This window comes from Pleuronectes platessa, chromosome 17, assembly GCF_947347685.1.
Source record: "Pleuronectes platessa chromosome 17, fPlePla1.1, whole genome shotgun sequence".
Lineage (NCBI taxonomy): Eukaryota > Metazoa > Chordata > Actinopteri > Pleuronectiformes > Pleuronectidae > Pleuronectes > Pleuronectes platessa.
This window is the reverse complement of record NC_070642.1, coordinates 19,817,787-19,837,938: the sequence shown is the minus strand read 5'-3', so window position 1 is coordinate 19,837,938 and position 20,152 is coordinate 19,817,787. Positions and strand designations below refer to the sequence as shown.

At 43.5% G+C, this 20,152-nt stretch overlaps 1 protein-coding gene across 1 annotated transcript; it reads left to right on the top strand.

Annotated features, from left to right (window-relative positions):
* The first annotated feature begins 2,713 nt into the window (after positions 1-2,713).
* scara3 (scavenger receptor class A, member 3) lies at positions 2,714-19,079 on the top strand. The gene is made up of 12 exons (XM_053445796.1): positions 2,714-3,254; positions 11,346-11,381; positions 11,915-11,959; positions 12,036-12,155; positions 14,506-14,586; positions 14,828-14,946; positions 15,161-15,405; positions 15,622-15,841; positions 16,136-16,224; positions 16,328-16,520; positions 16,844-17,021; positions 17,103-19,079. The coding sequence occupies exons 1-12, from the start codon at positions 3,248-3,250 to the stop codon at positions 17,591-17,593; spliced, it is 1,824 nt and encodes a 607-aa protein (XP_053301771.1). The 5' UTR covers positions 2,714-3,247; the 3' UTR covers positions 17,594-19,079.
* The last annotated feature ends 1,073 nt before the right edge of the window (positions 19,080-20,152 follow it).

The following is a 20,152-nucleotide window of genomic DNA, read 5'->3' as shown; positions in this document are numbered from 1 at the left end:
GAAAACAGCAGAGGGTGGGGTCAACACACACACACACAAACACACACGCACACACACACACACACACACATTCCTACCCGACACTGACCTGACACTGGGGGAAAAACAAGAAAGCAATATAAACATAATAAACTTACGCGTTGAGCAGGTACATGAATATATCGATAATATATCGACTGTAAAAAAAAACATAATTTAACATCATTGTTTTAAATCATTTAAAACTCTTCGTGACTATAAACAGTCCCTGGTTTTGTTTGGACAGATGTGAAGTGTGTGCATGAATAAAGATGAGAGTCTGTAACACAACGATCCTGCAGAACAGATGTGTGTTTAGTTTTCCTGTCTATTGAACCTGTTGCAGGATATTGTTGAGGAATTGTTGGCCATCACTGTAAAAGCCAAACGTGACACTAGGAGGCAGCACCTCCGCTCTTCACCACATTCTGAACACAGTCTACTTACACCATGCAATGTTAAAGCTGTTATGAAGGTCATAGACAGAGAAGTTATATAGATTTGGTTAAATATCATATTTCATAATCTTTTATAATTGCAACACAATCATTTTCTGATAAGATCATCATGTATATTATTGTGTTATCATATGTGACAGTGATGTTAAATACATTTTTCAATCAATTCTAACCCATTGGCAGAGTTAAACCCCGCCCCCTTGTGGCTGGCTGCAGTATAGGTCATAAAACGTGCCTCCTCCATGTTAGTGGCTGGGACGTGCCGATTAAAAACTTGTTTAAATGGAATTTTCCTAGTAAGGTTGTCTTCATTTTCATTTTCTGTGAGAAGAAGGGAAGACGTGTCCTCCATCTTTACTTGCAGTCGATGTTTACATCTCAAACATGCGTGAGCACATCTTGTGTCAAGCTGCTTTAGTGTTAACTCGTTCAACATCTCAATTGAAACCATGCAGCTCTGCAGCCAATCCTCAACCGATGGTATTGATTTATACATTTCGGCACAAACACATAGAAAGAGAGAGAGAGAGAGAGAGAGGGACTCGGCCTCCTCTGGCTTCTAGAACAAAACATGATAATCAGCAGCTTTAATTGGACCCATCGGCGGCGCTGAACGACCTGTGGCTGACAGATGATCTTCAAACATTCCCCGGATTCTGCTATCAATTTAGGGGAAATTGGTAAATCGTGTTTCTGCGGGTGAGTCAGAATGTGCACGAACAGAATCGATTAAGAAACCAAAGGCTGGAGGAGTCGTGGTCAAACTCCAGCCAAGCACCATTAGTCTTTAATTTACCGGAATTCTTACTTTTCCCAAAGTGATCAGGGCTGTGAGGAATTTCCTGTTCAGGAGAAGGAAAAAGAACAAAAACATTCCAGGACGTAAACAACAAGATGTCGGTGGGGATGCAATGCAATCACAGAACAATCTGCCGATAAGAGGAAAGTAGTAATCACAGTGAAGAATGTCCTTGAGGGTTTTACGACTGTTTGCTTCTGGAACGTGTTTTTCTGAGCATCTTCTCGTAATCGGTCGATCATTACGTCAACTCGACCGGTTTCAATAGCTTCCTCTATTACACTACAGGGCTTTGACCTTCACCCAATCACCTGTCCATCTTTTTGGAAGAACCCGAACTATTAAACTGATTGATAGATGCTGTAGGGCCCCCTGGTGGTCACCCTCTGTCCTGACTCTGTACCACTTCTGAAATTTCCCGAGACTTTGTGTATTTGGTCTTTTTCAGGAATATGGGGGTTTCACTTATTGGATCTGTTTTGTGTGGATGTTTTAGGTTCTGGACGTCATCTTTGTGTTCATTATGTCCTGTTTTACTCTGAAACTTCTTTCCTTGTGTGTGTCTGTCTTCATCGCTTCCTGTCTTTGTGTGATTTCCCTGCTCCTGTGATTGTCGGTACCTTTTCTCATGGGTCACACCTGAGTTCACTTATCTCTATTTATCTCTGTCTGTGTCTCTGCTTCTGGTTTGTTTCCTCGAGTTTGTGCAATCCAATAATAGTAAAGTATTTCCTTTCCATTCATAATAATGATACACTTTATCTATAAAGCACATTTACTATTTACTTTAAGAGAGACTGAAGAATTGAAGACAAACAATAGGAGCCAAATAAAAGCAGTTGGAAATGTAACTGTTAAAATGCGACCGATGGAAAAAGAGTAAAAACAAAATTACAGCTTGTTCTCTCATTGTGATAATCCAATATATTTAATTTAATTCATCTGTGAATGTTTTCACATTTTATGCACAAGTATGAATACAACCCACCAGAAACAATGATATTCATCCAGCATGTTATTCTGTGGTATTTAACTATATTGAAAACATCATGGTGAGAACAGGAGTGGAAATAAATGAAGTGAAAACACTGGGATCCAGAGAGAGAGAGAGTGAGAGAGAGTGTGTGTGTTAGTGTGTGTGTTACACCTGCTAGTCGAGGTGAGCGAGGGCAAACTGGTGCCACGGAGGGATTATCTGCATTTTCCCGTCTCGCAGAGCAAGGCCTCAGATTTTCAAGGTGCTCGCTCCTCAATGTTCAGACATTTGTTAACAATTAGCCTCGGCCACAAGGCAGGACTGACTCTCAACAGAACACAGCGACCTTCCCTCCCTCCTTCCCTTCTCGCTCTCCTTTCTCTCAGTTTTTTTTTTCATCCTGTCCCCTTTCCAGTCCCTCCCTCATTTTCCAGTTTCTTTGTTCGCCTCCCATCTCTCTCTCTCTCTCTTGCCCCTGTTTCCCTGCTAGTCTTCCTCCTTCTCTTCCTCCCTCCCTCTCCCTCCTTCTCTAAAGTTGCACATGGTTTCAGTCTGAAGAAGTTTAGTTTTTCTCAGGCTCTGGATGGGAGAGGGATGATGCCAGAGAGCTGCAGGCAAACACACATGTTTGAAACTTAGAGGATCTTTTTTTCCGGTGACCTTCAGCTCTGATGCACTTGTTAGAAATCCGTGCATCCTTCTGTGCACGTGAGCGAATCCTTAATTCAAGTGTTCCTCTCTGTGGAAGTCCTTTTTTGGGAACTTTTGGACTTCTTGGGGACAAGTGGAAAATGTTGCACAAATGATTCTGCTGTCACCTCAGGGGTAGTTTGCCGATTCCCTTCGTTGTGTCTGGACACTTGCTTTGTGTGTGTGCGGGGGGGGAAAGACAGGTGAAGACTGAAGCATCACCTGCATCATCATCATCATCATCATCACGCTTGAGCTTCAGGAAACTGGACGAGCTGCTCATAGAGGATTCTTGAGGCAGGAATCATGAAAGGTAAAGCATTTGTTGTATTCTGAGCACCTACCCACGTGTTCCTTTGTCGTGCATGAACCTAACGCAACAGTTTGGAGCTGAGTCCGTCCCGGTGGCACCTGCACAGGGCACCGGCGACCACATGTGTTTCTCATCTGCTCTGAAGCTTGTTGTTGTTGGCCGAGGGCGGTGATCAGTCAGCGTTAACTCTCCGTGTGTGCTCACTCACCACATCCCCCGATTCATGAAAGCATTCAAACGTTATAGCTGCCAGTCGGATTTACTTAATATCCTCTTTAGAAGAAAACGGAGGGAGAGTGAAAACACAACATTTGAATTTGAGAGTTTTCACGAGATGCCATGAAAGGAAAAAATCTTCCAGTGGCTTTGATGAGGGCAGGAGGCTGACAGAGATGGAAGGAAACTGTCAGAGAGGATAACACGGAGGAATGAAACTGACCCACATGTGGGTTTAGAGCTGCAAGATGTTCGGATGTGTTGACATGTTCATGACAGTAATTTCCATGTGATTGATTTAGCCCTGTATCTATTAGCATAAATGAATAGAAATAGAATATAGAAATTATATTTATAGAAATATAATATCACTTGTGAGTCTTGATCTGTGTCTTGCTTTGGATTTTGGTTCAGTTTCTGTGATGCTGCAGATTCAATTGACCGCTGAGTCAACTCCTCTCCTACAGAGCACTTGTCCAATCACACTCTGAAGTGTTGACTCCAGCCGACATCACCTGAAACATTACGTCAGCCAGTCGTCATCCTCACAGCTGCTTCTCTCCAACAGAAACTTCTTCACTAGTTCTAATTAGTCGGACGTTTCTGCTCCTTTGCTCGGTGTGAGCTGAGGAAACTGACTTTTTGCCAGGGACCTGTTTACTTTACTCTCTTTCTTGCACGATCATGCATTAAGAGGTGATCAAGTGCTCATTGAAAACACATTTACGATCAAAGTCGGCTGGAGGCAATAAAAAGTTCGTCAGACTAACGATAGAGCTGATGGCACGAGAAGTGCTCACTTGTGCCACCTAGTGGTGTCTCCAGGTTGAATATTTGTTTACTTTAATAGCATTTTTCTTACAGTTTCAAAGAGCTTAACCGAAAGGAAAAAATAGAGATTAAAAGAATAATCAAAACTAGATAAAGAATCAACGTTTTTGATATTGATATGATATTGTTGCGTAGTGTCGACCCTGCAGTGTTGTTGTGGGTCATGATTGTGTTAACGTGCAGAAAAATTATCCAAGGGATTGAGTTTGGGTCCTTATGTTTTAGTGCAGTTTGTCTGTTGAATTACTTAAATTCTATTTCACCTTAGGATTAAAGACAAAAACAAATCAAACTCCACTTCAAATAAGCGTATACATCATTGTCTCTGTTTCTGTTTGAGCTGGGGGGGGGGGGGGGGGGGACTCTGCCATGAATCACGAGGCGACACAGCAAATTAACTCCCAGAACATATACAGTACCCTTCACAGGCCCGGCAGCACAGGAGGTCTGTTGATGTGGTTTCCAGTCTTGCAGAGAATGAATCCAGCCCAGCCCGGCCAGAACAAAACATGCTGCCTCATACATTCCTAACGGGGGGGGGGGAGGAGGAGGGGCGGAGGACGAGGAGGAGAAGGGGAAGGGGGGAGGAAAAGAGGGAGGAGAGGAGACAGGTGTATGGTTGGCAGAGGACGAGGAAAGAGTGAGACGCAGGGGAGGAACAGAGAGAGGGAGAGATTTTCTCCCTGTTTCTGCTGTGCCAGCTTCAGGAACCGACATTTTCAGTTTGGACAGAAAGAAGAACTTGTTCTCTGTGTGGCCACTCGGCACCTTCTGGTTTATTTTTGCTCCCTCAGATTCATTATGGAAGCGTTTCTGCTCGACTTCTTCCTGTTTTTACACGGACGCGGAAAATGTTGAATGTGCAGCAACTAGACACTTATTTAAAATAGTGATAATATCATTCTTACTCCTGTATTTTCATAGTTTTCTTCCATTGTATGAAGATATTAAGCTTTTATATTCATATATTTGAAGTTTATAGTGATTGTATGACTTTGTGGTCTTTTGGTTCCCTCAGTTAAGAGACACGATAAACCACGAAAGAGATTTGTCTGATAATTGTGCGTCTACTTTGTGGAAACAGCTCGTTAAGCTCCAAAAAGACAGCGCCCCCTGTCCACAAACCCAAGATTGCATCAAACTGACTTTTCGGAAAAGTGCTAAGTTCTTGATAACTACTTTAATTTAAAAGTTATTCTAGTCAATCAAGTTGCACGATTAGTCCTCCCTCAGTGAAATGTCGAGGCAGACTTTAGCAATGTGTATGTTGGTCAATGGAAATCCACTGTACGACAAACCAATTAGCATCATGTAGCATCACAAGTTGTAGCATAACTTCAAAAATTAACGGTACAAGGACCCAAGTTTATTTAAAGATAAATACAAGGTAAATATGTGTTGGTTGGTTGTGTTCATATCATTCAGATTGTGCAGAGACAACCGGATCGTGCTTATGTAAGTGTAAAATTTGGAAATCGTGATTTACTATTACTCTCTATGGAAATATAATCTTAGACAGTGATTATGTGACCTTTGAGTCCAACTAAAAATTCATAAAAAATCTTCCAATAAAGCGTTGGAGAATATCGTCCACACCCTTTGGCCTCACAGGCCTGTAAACCCAACCCGGCTCGTCTCTGAGTCCCAGCCTCATGCCGTCCAAAGCAGTTTCATCCAGAGAAAACACGATGCGTTTATGGGACCGTGACTCTGAAGATCTCCTCTTTCACAGCCAAACCACAATAAAAGAACATTCCCTTGTAATGGCTCGTCTGTAACTGCAGCTTCACAGTCCGCAGCAACACATACCAGGTGTTTATAGTCCTGTGAGGAGACCGCACATTCCAGTCAGAGGGCACCTAAAAGACTTGGATGAGGTCAGAGGTTTTGGAAAGGGCTTCATTTGGTTTTACGAGTTGTGGTCAAGACCCTCACTCTGATCTGAAGCAGGGCCCTTCAATTCCTTGTTGGGCTGGGATTTGATGGAGAGGCTTGAAGAGAACGTTTCTATTTATTTTATCGGTCTTTAGGAGGGGCGTCGAATCATGGAGGGACAGGGCGAGGCTGAGGGCATCTCGGGCACGTTGGGATAGCATCCTGCTCCGTCCTCCCTGGCCAGAAGCAATGTCCAGAGGGAGAGGGTGGGGAGGGCGAGGCTGGGGAAGGGGTTCGGAAAGTCCAGAAGGCTCCTGATGCAAACCACCGAAGAGCAACCACAGATGTAAACTGGCGCTGATGGTTAGCTGAGTCAAGTAAAGGCCTGGATTCCCAAACACCAAAGGTCTGATGGCTGATTGACTCCATGTGGTTGAAGAGCAACATCCTGATATTTTAGATTTTTTGACTTCTTAGTTTATCTTAAAGTAGTTTCCTGCAATCCAGTGTTTAATCCTGTAATTGATACAGATGGTTAGACACAATCAACTCTGTTTAGAAAAGTGTCTGTCTCGTGTCCTGTGTCTGTCTTGTGTCCTGTGTCTGTCTCGTGTCCGGTGTGCGCTGGTTTAACTTGCTGCTGACTGATATTTTCATAGGTGTGCTGCTGGCTAACCACTGTAAAAACCCTTCTGAACCAGCAACACACAGTACAGCATACACACTGGGCCAAAAACACTGACGTTCACTGGAACCACCGTCAGCAGAGCCACTGGGCCTCATGCAATAACATGGAAACGTTTTGCTCGTCTCACGGCTCTCAGGTGGACACTCAGAGGGCCAATCAGCAATGTCCTAAAGTTTTGTCTCGTCCTGTTTTCTGGTGGAGGAAGAACCTGATTGGCTCATTGACTTATAAAGAGCTGGTCACCTGGCATCAGCGTTGGACACATAGATTGCAAATAAAGATCACTCATGGCATCCCACCTCGTTCTTAGTACTTGAACAGACACAGCATGATAAGAACTTACCCAAACTGACAGAAACCATCTGTGGGAAAAGTTTATTTGATGTGTACTTTAACTTTTGGGTTTAATTTCCACCCAGTCATCCTGTTGCCCATCGTTCCAGTGGTTGGATGATCTGCCAAAGAGTGATTAGTGAGGTGGAAAGTTGGGGTGAGGAGGTGAGGCTGCTGGGCGGGCATGGAGCTCATGATCAGCGTTTTGTTTCCCATCACAAGCCTCCAGTTATTTGACTCTGGATTAAAGAAGAACCACAAGCTTTCCCTAATCTTCCCCACGTGTCTGACCAACCTCAACACAAGATACATGCCAATGATCATGATGTATAAACCTCCTGCTCGCATGAAAAGATCGAGAAATAAGAGAGAAGAGTTGCTAAAGCCAGAGTTTTCAAACCATTTGGGCTGGAGACATTTAAAACGTTTGCTTTCACCCTTTGTCTGTGAACAGGATTACTCAAACACTCCAGGACGGATTCCCATGATACTTGGTGGAAGGATGGGACATGTGTCCTGAGAGAACCCATACAATTTTGGTGCATATCAGATATTTCTTTCTTTATCGTTGTCAGATTGAACTTGGTTTTGTCATTTCCCTTGAGATTAATTCATAGATTTTGGTGGGGAAAAACATCAGGCATATCCAGGTGACTGAAATCAAAGAGTTTGGTGCATCTTGATTGAATTCAAGGGGACTGTTGGGGTGTGGTAGTTTTTGCAGAAGCCATGGAGGGCTAAAATATCCTGTGAAGTGGTTCAAATAAAGTCTGGTGAAGTGAAAGTAATTTCATTTGGCAGCAGCGTGTTTCTGAAGCTTTGCTGGGGTCCAGTCCTGCAGGCTGGGTTTGAGTTCAGATCCTGGCACCGGTTACTTCTGACCTTTGAGGTGGTTTTCACCCTTAATGCAGTTTTTTGCTTTTGAAGAAACAAGAACACAGAAAATCCAAAACAGTTGCGGGTTGTGGGTTTGCGTGATCTCATCACAGCCAGTTACAAAGGAAAGTGTGTTATCTGTTAAACATGTCAGCAGCGGTTTGTGAAGAGGCTCCATGTTTGTTTCATTTGGGAGAAATTCCTTTGTTGCACCAAATTCTTTATGAACCAAATACAAGTTTCTTTCTGCCGTGGCCTGGGTGTACAGGCGTGACCTGGTGGAGCCGAGAAGTGCTGCTGTCAGATCGGCTCTGTTCAGCTGTGTGTGTGTGTGTGTGTGTGTGTGTGTGTGTGTGTGTGTGTTGGACAGGTCAACTTCCTCACTAACGAGACAGACATGAGGGTTTTTTCCACAGAGAACTGAAGAAAAAAAAATACTTGGAGAGAAAAGAGCAGGAAAGCCGGAGGGAGGGAGGTGAAAAGGGAGAAACGTAAGCCAGGGGGTTGGATGGATATTCGAGGGCAGATATTGACATGAGATATTTTTTGTGCTGATGTTCAAACATTTTAATTTGACCGTTTTTCGTGCCACAGACGCCTAAAAACGACAAGAATTCAGTTTTCCCACAGAATCAGGGCGGGGAAGCCTGAAAAGATGAAAACTGAGAAACACACACAACTACTAGTGCCTTCATGCAGATTTTAGTTCTTGCTCTTCTTATTTACCCATGCTTTTGGAAAAAACATTTAAAGCTGTGAAAATGTATGTTTTTGGCCACCTGGGGGCAGCAGTAAAAGGTGGAAACACGATGTTTACGTATTTTCTCCTTACAAAGTTGACATTAACAAACAGTTACAGAGTGTTTCAAGGGACTTTTGGGACCCCAGGCAAAAGGGACCCTACATATACATTCTAGTCTTCAACCAAATCAAAATTAAGAAACTTTTGGCAGGCAGCTAGTCCTATGGGGCTTCGTTATGGGTTTTGGACCATGGGGTCATTGCTGTCTACTGTACATCGTAGAATTTAATGGAGTTTTCTCAAAATTGGTTCTCAGGGGCCCCTCTCAGCTCGGCAGCCACGGAAATTCGCCTGCTTTTCCTACCCTGGTTGGACGCCTCTGGTTTATGGATTTTCTTCTGCAAAACAATCTGCGACATTCACCCTATGTCTTTGTTTTTCTTTCCACGTTGGTGTCTTCACTCTCTTCTTTTGTCGAAGTTACCTCCGCCTCTTCTTTCTCCTTCTCTCCTCCCTCCATCATGATTTCATCCCCAACATTCAGACCCTTGTCCACTCAGACCTGACCTCAGCTGTTCCACCAGTGACTCATAGAAACACTTCATTGTGCCATTATTTACTCCAAGAGAACTTTGTTCAAACTTCACTTTGCGCCTGGAGCTAAATCCGTGGTCGATGTTTTCATTTGCTTCACTTGAACCTCAACTGGTTAAAGTTTGTTTCTAGCCACTCAACTCTGGTTCTCTCTCCACAGGCAGACTTCCCTTTGTGATGAGCTGATTATGTGGTGAACCACAGAGAGCAGACATTTTGGTTATAAGGAATTCAGTAAAAGCTTTTGGTCTAAGATAAGAAATTCAAAATAAAACAGAATAAAACATATTCTTGCAACTGAAAAGGAACCATAAACAAGTATATTAACACCTACAGTACTTGTATAAAAACTCAACTTTGAAACGTTTTGCTTAAACTAATGAACACACCATCAAAAACCTGTGTTGTGAGAACAAAACACTCATCAAGTCTCTGAGAAGACTGCAAACAGGATTCTTGAAATCTGAACACCAGCAGTGGATACCAGCAGTCACCAGAGGCATTGTCCCAGCCAGCAATTACCATGGGCCCAAAGCTGAGAGGAACCCCCCCCCCCCCCCCCCCAAGAATGGCTCATGACGTTAGTCCAGAGCTTCAACAATTTTGTGAGAACCCCCTTAAAGATTCTATGATTCTCTCAAGAGACTTCAACACCACCGTGGCCAAAAGCTTAATCATTGTAGAGGCTCCCTGGAAACCAGAACCTCTGAGTTTGTGTGTGTTTGTCCTTTGGTGCTGTTATAATTACTATGACGGCTCTGTAGCTAGAACATGTGTGGTTCCTGGGTAATTGCAGAAACTACTGTTGTTCTTCTCCTTAGACGTTTATAGGATTCGATCAGACCAAACTGTAGGATCCAAATGCAAGTATGACATCAGGGCTTGGTCAGAGTTAAAGACATATGTCAAAGTGCCAAAAATGACTAGACCTATGCTATAAACTGTATATTGTGGAATTGACTGTCGCTAAAGCTCTACAAGTAAAGTGCAAACACACAGGGGAACTAAGGGACCTCATCTAACTAGGTCTTTTGTAATTGTTGCAATCTAAAGACCCCTAGTGGCCCAAGTAACATACTACAGGTTTAGTATACGACGAGGGTAAAACCTTTTAAAGAGGCACCGCAGGAATCTGCCTGGAGTCGTCAACACATCCTCCACATGTCATCACGCCAGAAAGTAGAGTAACACGTGTTCAGGTGTAAAGATGAAGTCTTCAATACGCCGACATACATTACATCAGCTGGTGTGAAATTTGAGTCCAGCTCCGTTTGGCAGCTTCGACACGAGAACCTGTCCGACTGCTTCTCCTCAGCTCGTCAGCAACCTGCCAAACCTCCTTCAGAAGCCCCCCCGATGTCGCCCCCCCCCCCCCCCCCCCGAGTGTTTCTGCTTACTAACGTCCAGCTCGGAACCCGCAGGCCCTCAGGGGTGGGGGGGGCCTGGTTCGGGTGGTTTACAGTTAATGACGTGTGGTTTAAAGTCCACATCTATAACGTACAGTCATAAAAAGAAAAGCCCCTCTGGTTATATTCTCTACTCTCGTGCTTACTTCTGCCTATTTTAATATTTTGTTTCGCCCGAGTTGTGTGTGTGTGTGTGATGACAACCTCCTCAGCCACATGTGCACACGTAACACTAACACAATCCTCCCACCAGAGTCACACAAAAGCAACAACCGCCCTCGTGCTATGAGCCGCCACGGGATCGTTTTCTCCCGAGCGAGCAAACAGCTCAGGAGAAAACATGTGTGCAGAACAATAACAGGACGGCAGCTTCACCCTGAATCTACTGTACATAGCAGAGAGTCCGGGGGGGGGGGGGTGAGGCAGCTGGTTTGTGTGATTTATGACCGGGAGTAATAAAATGTGTTCGTGGCTCCAGCAGAAATGGTTTCATTTTCTTTCTTCTTCTTCTTCTTCTTTTTCTTTTGCAGATAACTATGGAGGATATGAGAACCAGCTTTTCAAAGGTAATGATGGAGCCGCTCTGTCGTCCCACGTCATTGTCAGTCACATTAGAAATATTATTACACTTATTACACAACCTTCCTTCCCTCCGTTGTCTCTGTGCACACAAGTTGTATGAGAGGAAAGTATTAAACCATGAACGTGCTCCGGTTTCATTTTTCCCTCATAAGCATCAACGTGATTGTTTTTATTGCTTATTGGAGTTAGTGGTTGTAATAACACATAATTACCTGCTTTTGACTGATAGAAAAACATTTTAATGACAAGGAAAGTTTCAATAAACCAAAGTGTCTGAAAGCAAACATATCAGCTTGAGTCTGGGTGATTAAACCTGAACGTGATGGATGAAGTTCTGTAATGTCAACGCAAGTTTTATTCAAGGTTCAAATGTTATTCTATAATATCTTGAGTCCATATTGTCTCTGTGCAGATGCTGATTGTTGATTATCTTAAACTGAATAAATAAACACTTTACCTCAATATCATATTTTGAGATTTCCATGTTTACGTTCTTTTCCCTGTCTTGTTTTTCCAGAGGAGGACCTCACAGGAGAGGAAGAGGAGATGCCTTCCTTTAGAGGTGAAGGTCACAAACTATTATAGCATTATAGTTTTTAATCAGCCACTCACTCATGTTAATATCGATGTGATTCCAGGTCGCGGCAGAGGAGGCTGTGTGAGGTGCCAGCAGAGCAGCTCTCTCCAGCTGGCCGTCAAGGTCCTCTATGGATTCGTCTTGTTCCTCATCATCACAGTGGCCGTGCTGGCATCACTTGGTGAGCTCACTTTGATATTTCTTCTTCACCACCTCCTGCAGCTGGATGCAGTCAGAGGGCAAAAGAGTTGTTAGTTTATCTAATAGGATCTGTATATTCAACTAATTTCCTGGAACGTTTCCTCACAATTAAACTAACAAAGGTGAATGCATGTGTCTGGAGGTTTTGATTAACAATCAAATATTACTGTATGTTTATGAACATTTTCTTTACTTACGTAGCATATCATTTTGTAGTTTTAATCAAAAAACTCAAATATAACAAGTTGGTACATGATAATTAAAATTGTCTCTATTTTCTTTCATATTTTATGGTAAATTGTGATTTATACAAGTAGCTAACCGCAAAATATGAGCTAATCACAGTTAGATTATGAGGAAAGTTTCCAGGAAGTCGTACACAGAATATAAGAGGTGTAAATAAAGCTTTAACAAAGTAAAGTGAGAAATAAGTGTTCCCAGCTGTCGTGGGAACTGGTCCGACTCTGCTTTGTATGAATGTGTCTCAATAAAACTAAGGTCCATTTACAGAAGAAATGAAAGTGGTGCTGGGTCCTTGGTGCCATGTTCTACCTGACAGCTGCTCCACGTCAACAGATGCTTTCCCCATTAACGTGACTGTTTATTGGGTTTCAAAGTCATAAATCCTCCACTTTTACTACTGTTCAGGGTCTCAGAGGAGAGAGTGAGGGGCGTGGTGCAGTGGTGCAGAAACCACACAACACAACACACACACACACACAAACAAGGTTGCATTCAGGTACAGAGAGTTAATAAAGTCTGGTTTCGTTCAAGCTGTGAACTGTGTGTGGGCATCTCATTCACATACATGGTGCATGTGCTGGAAACATGTCCACGTGCCTGTTCTTCATGATTTGGCACATTCACCATTTGGTTTATTACCTTCACGAAGGAGGTAATGTTCAATTCATCAGTGTTTGTCTGTGAGTTAGAAGCATTGAACACAAACCAATGAATGAATTATATTCATGAAACTGGTCGGAGAAGACATCCTTACATTTTGGTGCAGATCTGGTTACAAGGGTAGATCCTGGATTGTCTTGTTTCAACATTGTTAGACATTTTTTATTAATTGGTGCAGCTTGAATTGAGACGCACATAATTTTCACTTAATCCTAAATAATATTATATGTTCTAGTTACTTTTGTTCATTCTATTTGCTTCATGAATCTTTCATACATAAAATCACATGTTTCAGAGACACGAGAAGATTAAAACTCAGGAGGAAACATAATCATAACGTGTCAACATGTTTCTACTGTCTATTTAAGTGTCAAATAAATACACATCAGCATTTATGAACCATCATAACACCCACACGTTGGCCAACACACATCTACTGTTGCTGTTTTGTAAACGCTTCATACACAGAAACAGCTCTGAACTCGTGGTTTTTGTCCACCTACATCTGTACGACACCAAAGCATCGAAAAACTTGGTGTCAACAGAAAAGATATTGCACTTGGCTGCAACTCCTAAAATGTGCTGAAGGAGAAAAACACCAACCTTAGATTTTTTTTCCCCTTCCCGGCTGAACATCTGTTTTATGACAAATAAATGATTCTGCAGAAATGTGTTAAGTCACCAGCGTGAAATGAAGTAACTTGTTTTTTTCAACTCTTTGCCGTATTGAAAAACAAATTTTTCTAGTCGTACTCTACTGCTGGAAATGTGTAGTTTTCTACGTTTAGGTTTTTTATTGATTCTTCACGACTCTTTTGCACGAAATGCACCACGAGCCATGTTAAGCATCATCGTCACTGCAGCTCATGCAGCCGAGCGTGTGGTACGTGTCCCTAAAAGCAAGTGGAAGTATTTATTTGTGCAAACATGCTGTGGAAGAGACCTGCATTAACCCCCCCCCCCCCCCCCCCCCCGAGTCAGAGAATGGAAGTGAGCAAACACATAATACAAACTCTCTCCGTCTCAAACTCACAAAAAACTCACACTCACTTTGTTCTTGTCGCCCTCCTGGGAAATATGCCGGCAGAGCAGAATGTGAGCAGCTGGTTAAACCACCATTAATCAGTGCTTCAGTCCCATTTGTCAAGGTTTTAAAGATAATTTCCTGTTTTTACTCCTTTAATACTTCCTATTTCCTGTTAACACCAAGGAACCTCTGATGTTTTGTCGCCACTCTGCAGCATTATTGTTGTTTTATTAATTCCCCGATGTTTATCTGTTATTGTTTTACCTGTTTAAAGGGTAATAGTTCTACTCCTCAGAGGGAGTCTCTTTTCTTTAATGAAATATGATGTGTTTATTAAATGTTCCCAAATTGATAAATATTTAATATTTATTTAATATTTACCTTTAACTCTTTTCTCCAGTCTTCAGGAAGGTTGACAGGATGTCGGAGGAAGAGTCCGTCTACCACAGTAAAATCACCAGAGCTCAACAAGGAATCGATGGTAAATTATCTAGATTATGTTAATATTGAATATTTTACTACAACTCATCAGTACATTTGTTTTGCCAGCTTCTAACCACAGGAGGAGAACAGTTATTACAGAGAATATATATATTATAAAGGGGTCAAAGTCTAATTACAACTTTTTCTCCATTTCCACTCTCTCTTCTTCATCTCTTCTTCATCTCTTCTCCTCCTCCTCCTCCACCTCCTCCTCCTCCTCCTCCTCCTCCTCCTCTCAGACCTGAGCTCCACCTCTAACTGCTCAGGCTGTCTGGATGTGACGCTGTACAGTGAGGAGATCAGCCGGCTGAAGAGAGAGTTCGAGGACATCCAGAAAATGATACTGGGGCAAGAGCAGGTGAATCAGATATTCTCTGAACAATTCGATAGCCAAAGACATTCAGTTTGTAATAAGATAAAACACTGAAAATCATGTCATTCTTTACATTTATTTTATGGTTCATTTAAACTTTCCTCATAATTAGCTCAACATTAGCTTGTATTTAGTTGTGATTGTTATATATTGTACCTAGGTGTATATATACACTTCTGATCACTCTTTCTTGATGCAGGTCCTGGACCAGGCGTCACAGTCCCAGGCCACCCTGAAGACCGCCAACACCCGGCTGGTACGTGATATGCAAAACCACCTGACGATGATCAGGTTCCTCAACCAGTCCCTGGAGAGGTACCTGGATCGGGTGGAGGCCTGGAAGGACGTGATCGAGGAAAGTGAGGAGAAGATGAACACTCTGATGGAGGATCAGTACGACGTCAAGGCCACGGCGCATCAGGTCAACACCACAGTGGCTCTCAGGTGAATGAAAAGCCCAGAGGAGAACCAGATAATATACGTAAACTGTGGGCCTATCTCCCAATACTGGACTGGAGTGGTGGGCCAGACGGAGGGGTGTCGCTTTCCATAGAGCCACGTTACTAGCAAGGCCAAATTAGCTGAGTAAAGACAACAGAGAATAATGTTTGATCCACTGCAGCTCACAGGTCTCCTGCTGTGTTCCCCTCTGCTCTTCAGTACAATGTGGATCGACGCCCTGCAGAGAAAAGCTGACGAGGAGACTCTGGTCCTCCAGAAGCTGACCGGCGACTGGCAGAACTACAGCCGCGTCCTGACCGCCCTCAAATCCAACACAAGCATCACCACGCAAAACATGCGCTACCTCCAGAACAACGTGGCTGCAGACCACCAGAGGATCGCCATGACCACCGAGGTGTACTACGCCCTCAATCAGCAGGTCAGTGTTTATTCTAATTGGCTGATGTGGCAGCAATGGAGAGCAGATGTTTTAAGTGTCATGTTTACACACAGGTTATAGAAAATGTGAGTTGAAGTTACTGTAAATAAATATAGACAACGAGTCTCCTATATCCAGGATACGGGTGCAGCCATATTAAGCTTTTGTGCGTTCATGGTCGGGGTGTGGATCCTCACTCGACCACTCGTAGTGTAGATTAGAGCTCAGAGCGAGGCCTTGTATTGACTTCCCTCATGACCACAGAGCTGAGACGTGTATCTGTGTGTTCTCCAGGTGATGAACCTGCAGATGCAGCTCGAAAATGTGACGTCTTTCATGGATGAACACGAGGAGAACATGCATGACCTTCACTACCATTCCAGGTAACACACGTGCCTAACAGATTCCACATTGCACCGAGTGACATTAATCCCCTGGAGGATTACCCAGATCATTGTTCTGTAAAACCTGATCTGTCTTCTTCAGGTACTATGAGAACCGCACAGGTGAGCGTTTCTCCGCCTTGGACGGTCGTCTGAACTCCATCGCGATGGAGATCGAAACGGTCTCCTCCAGCATCAACGCCACCGTCAGCCACGTCCAGAGCATGTACAAGTACATCAACATCGAGAGCTCGTCCTGCCAGAGCCGCCTGGGCAGACACACAGAGGATCTACAGGTTGTCAACACACTAGAACTCAGAATCTATTTATAATTTCCTCGATCGACCAATATGAGTAAACCCAAGATGCAGAAATTTTGTTTTATGCAAGTTATAAAGCAGCTGGTGAACCTCAGCATGAGTGCACTTCTCTTGTCTGTGAGCCAAATGTAGTTCAAGATTAGACCCATTGTGTAACTGCCAGTTACAAAACCACATGCTGTGACTGTACATTTCTTGACACACAACCTAGACTGTTGATAAATATGACTTATGTCTCCGTCTCTTTTTTTGTCGCCCTTGTTTTCCTCTGACTCTTCGTCCTCACAAACCTTCTGCAGGATCTGAACAACACTGTGTTGTTACTCCTCCACTCAGCCTACACCCTGAGGCAGCAGAGCATGATGTTGAATGTGCGACTGGACATGGACGTCAGGAACCTGACCATGGTGATGGAGGAGATGAAGCTTGTGGACGTTCACCATAAACATCTCATTAATAACTTCACTATAGTAAAAGGTACAATATTGCCACGTTAAAATCTCCTACGTGTGCACTGATCTTTTTAAAAAACTTCATCTCACTGTCTTTTATCAACAGGGGTTCCTGGACCCCCGGGGCCCAAAGGGAACCGTGGTGAAAATGGTCCAAAAGGGCCGTTGGGACTGACGGGAAGCAAAGGGGACAGAGGCGTCTTAGGAAGTCGTGGATCCGCTGGACCGAAGGGGTCTGTTGGTCCCTTAGGCACTCGAGGTGGGTCAGGGCCCCCCGGCAATAAAGGGCCAGTAGGGGTCAAAGGAGCCAAAGGTTCTCTAGGTACCCCAGGGCCAGGTGGGGCACTGGGACAGAAAGGTGACATTGGTCCCTCAGGTAAATACGGGCTTCCGGGACCCTCAGGGTCCACAGGGCTCCAGGGTCAGGCAGGACTACCAGGCATCATTGGGCCGGCAGGACCAAGAGGAAAACCAGGGCCAGTAGGGCCAGCTGGACCACCAGGAACCCCCGGACCTCCAGGCTTGCCATACCCACATGACCAAGTCAACACGCAGAAGCAGACCATGACGCCTGACGCTGGGTCGAAGAGGCAGTAGAGAGGTGGATGGAGATATGGACCAGAGGAGATTCGTCCAGTGCTCGGAAGCTTAAGAATCATAGTCTTAAGGAATATCATCCATTGTGACTGGAGATGTGACAATCCATTTGTATGGGATGTGCAAGACAATGGAAAACTTTATGAACAAATGCAACACATCAAATTGGAGACGGGGCTTCAACCAAGAGGAAGAAGGTAGAACTGCAGCCATGAATTGAACTGCTGCAGGGAGACATGAGAGGGGCTCAAGTCTGGAAGTGGACCGTGTTCAAACAGACTTTTTCTTGTATAAAGGTTAAAATACAACAGACCTCCCCCCCTGGTTGTCCATATACAAACAACAAAGTACAGAATGAGCTCATGGCAGAATTAAAAACCTGTCATTGAATTTAAAGTCTTGCCTATAGTTGAATGTACTGGAATTAAAGAATGTGCTAAACCTCACGGGGCTTAACGAACAGGAGAGATGTTAACCACAGGATTAAAGGGGTGTTTTCTACTCAAAGGTTTACATTCCCATGCACTACTATATGGGCACAGATAGACTTAGCTTTGTGTTTTTTTTACACATCATGTACACCATTACATATGCTTTCTCTGGTGGATAGCACTTTATTGGTTCTTAAAGTGTCAAAATTAAGGTCGGTTTGCTTTTATTTCAGTTTGTCAGAGCAGGTTCTCTGAGGACTTTGTTTTTATCTACTGGGCAAAGCTGTGAGCGGAGCTGGAGCCAGGAGGTTCTTGGCATAAAGACTGGAAGGAGGGGGGAAACGGAGAGGAATTACATGCTGTAACTATTACTAGACTAACTAAGTCCCTTTAAAAACCACAGATTGTCATTCTCTCGTCTATCGGGACCCAAAGAGTCAGACCAAGTTGTCTAGTTTGGACAAGAATTATGAAATATTCAGGTTCTGGTCACCTTTGGTCATTCCGGCTACTTTTTTATGCCGATCCTGCCTATAATCACGAAAAACCTTGTGCTTGTGTCGGCTTTTAACTCAAAACACAGAATGCCTCTCGGATTCGGCTCAGCTAATTTTCTCTCTGGCTCAGTCAGGCTGCTTTAGGAGGGAACCCAAACTTCAAAGGAAGCAAGGCTAGCTGTTTCCCTCTGCTTCCAGTCTTTATGCTATGCTAAGCTCCTACCTTGCTCACTGACATGAGAGTGTGTCTCCTCATCAAACTCTTGAAAAGAAAGACGTAGAGAGAAAGGTTCCTGTAAGAGACATGACGGAGGTCGATGAATATTCAACATGTAAAAAAAACTGCTGGTATCAACCTACCGGTCAATCAGAGTTTGATGTTGTATCTTCCTCGGTTTCTACTTTTGAATTACAGTAGAAAGTGTTTACATACATAAATAACCATTTACACTTCAAGCTTTACAAAAAAGGGACCAATGCTACTTTTGTAAACATGTGTGTTGTAATGAAATGCGACTGGCTTGCATGGAACTTCAATAAATGCTTTTTCTTTTGGAACCAGTCCTTTTGGTTGTGAGTCTCCCACTGTACCAGAGCAGAGGGCTGCAGTGGCCCCGTGAAAGAGAGGGAGTGGTCCTGTCATTAATTCAAAACACATGTCAACCCCTCCTGTTAAATTTTTGAGGTCTGCAGCCTCAATATTCAATTGTCTAGATTTACCCTGTTGTTTTAACATAGGCCCTCCACCAAGAATGTGGCCTATCATTAACAATTATTGCTGTTGCAGTGTACACAACAATCATGATTTAGAGGCGTGACGTACAGGAAACGACAATCTGTGACTTGTGCAGATGTGTTGTTGTGAGTAACTGATCACTTCCCTGCAGCTGGATGACACTTCCACAGAAGTTCTCTCACTCAGAGCTGGAGTGGGACGGGGGGGCTTGTGGGACGTTAGAAACCTGATCTCCGGCAGAAACTTCCTTAAGGAATCCGCCCAAATCCCTGATTCCTGCAGCCCCCATGGCTGTTAGCTGTGAGCACTGAACATTTGCTTCAGAAACCTGAAGCAAAGGGGTCAAATCCCTGATATCAAAATTATGACAATCTTTCTATATGTTAGCGTACTTAGTTATTGTGTATTTGCACTGTAGACATCCTTCAATCTGACTGGCACCATTATCAGAGTTGTGGTGAGAGAACCCTCGATCACAGTTATATTTGCACATGTGGAACCATAAATCACCGGGGCTCCGGTTGAACCATTGGAGGACAGATTTGCTGGGACACACGCTACCATAGATTTTAACATGTCCAACAAAGTGAAATATTTAAGGTAAGAGGCGATGAGAGGAAGAGGAAGATGACATGAGCAAGAGGAGGAAAGGAAGGGAGGAGTCTAAATTCACTGAAATCCCATAAATATGACCAATGAATGAGATAGATGCACATTTGCATCAAACTAAAGAGACACCATTTAAATCTAATGATCACTGTAGAGCTTAAATCACTGAATGCAAAAGTCACCTTAAGAACACATGTGTTTCGGACATTGGATTAAATGGAAAAGTAGTCTTAGACGGCTCAGACACGACTTCTTCATAACCTCTACCGGTCTCAAAATCTGAACC

Bases quoted from the DNA above. Each gene is read 5' to 3' on its own strand.
- scara3 (XM_053445796.1), top strand. The intron at 11,382-11,914 runs GTAATGATGGAG...TTGTTTTTCCAG, and splicing joins TGAGAACCAGCTTTTCAAAG to AGGAGGACCTCACAGGAGAG. The intron at 14,947-15,160 runs GTGAATCAGATA...TTCTTGATGCAG, and splicing joins TGATACTGGGGCAAGAGCAG to GTCCTGGACCAGGCGTCACA.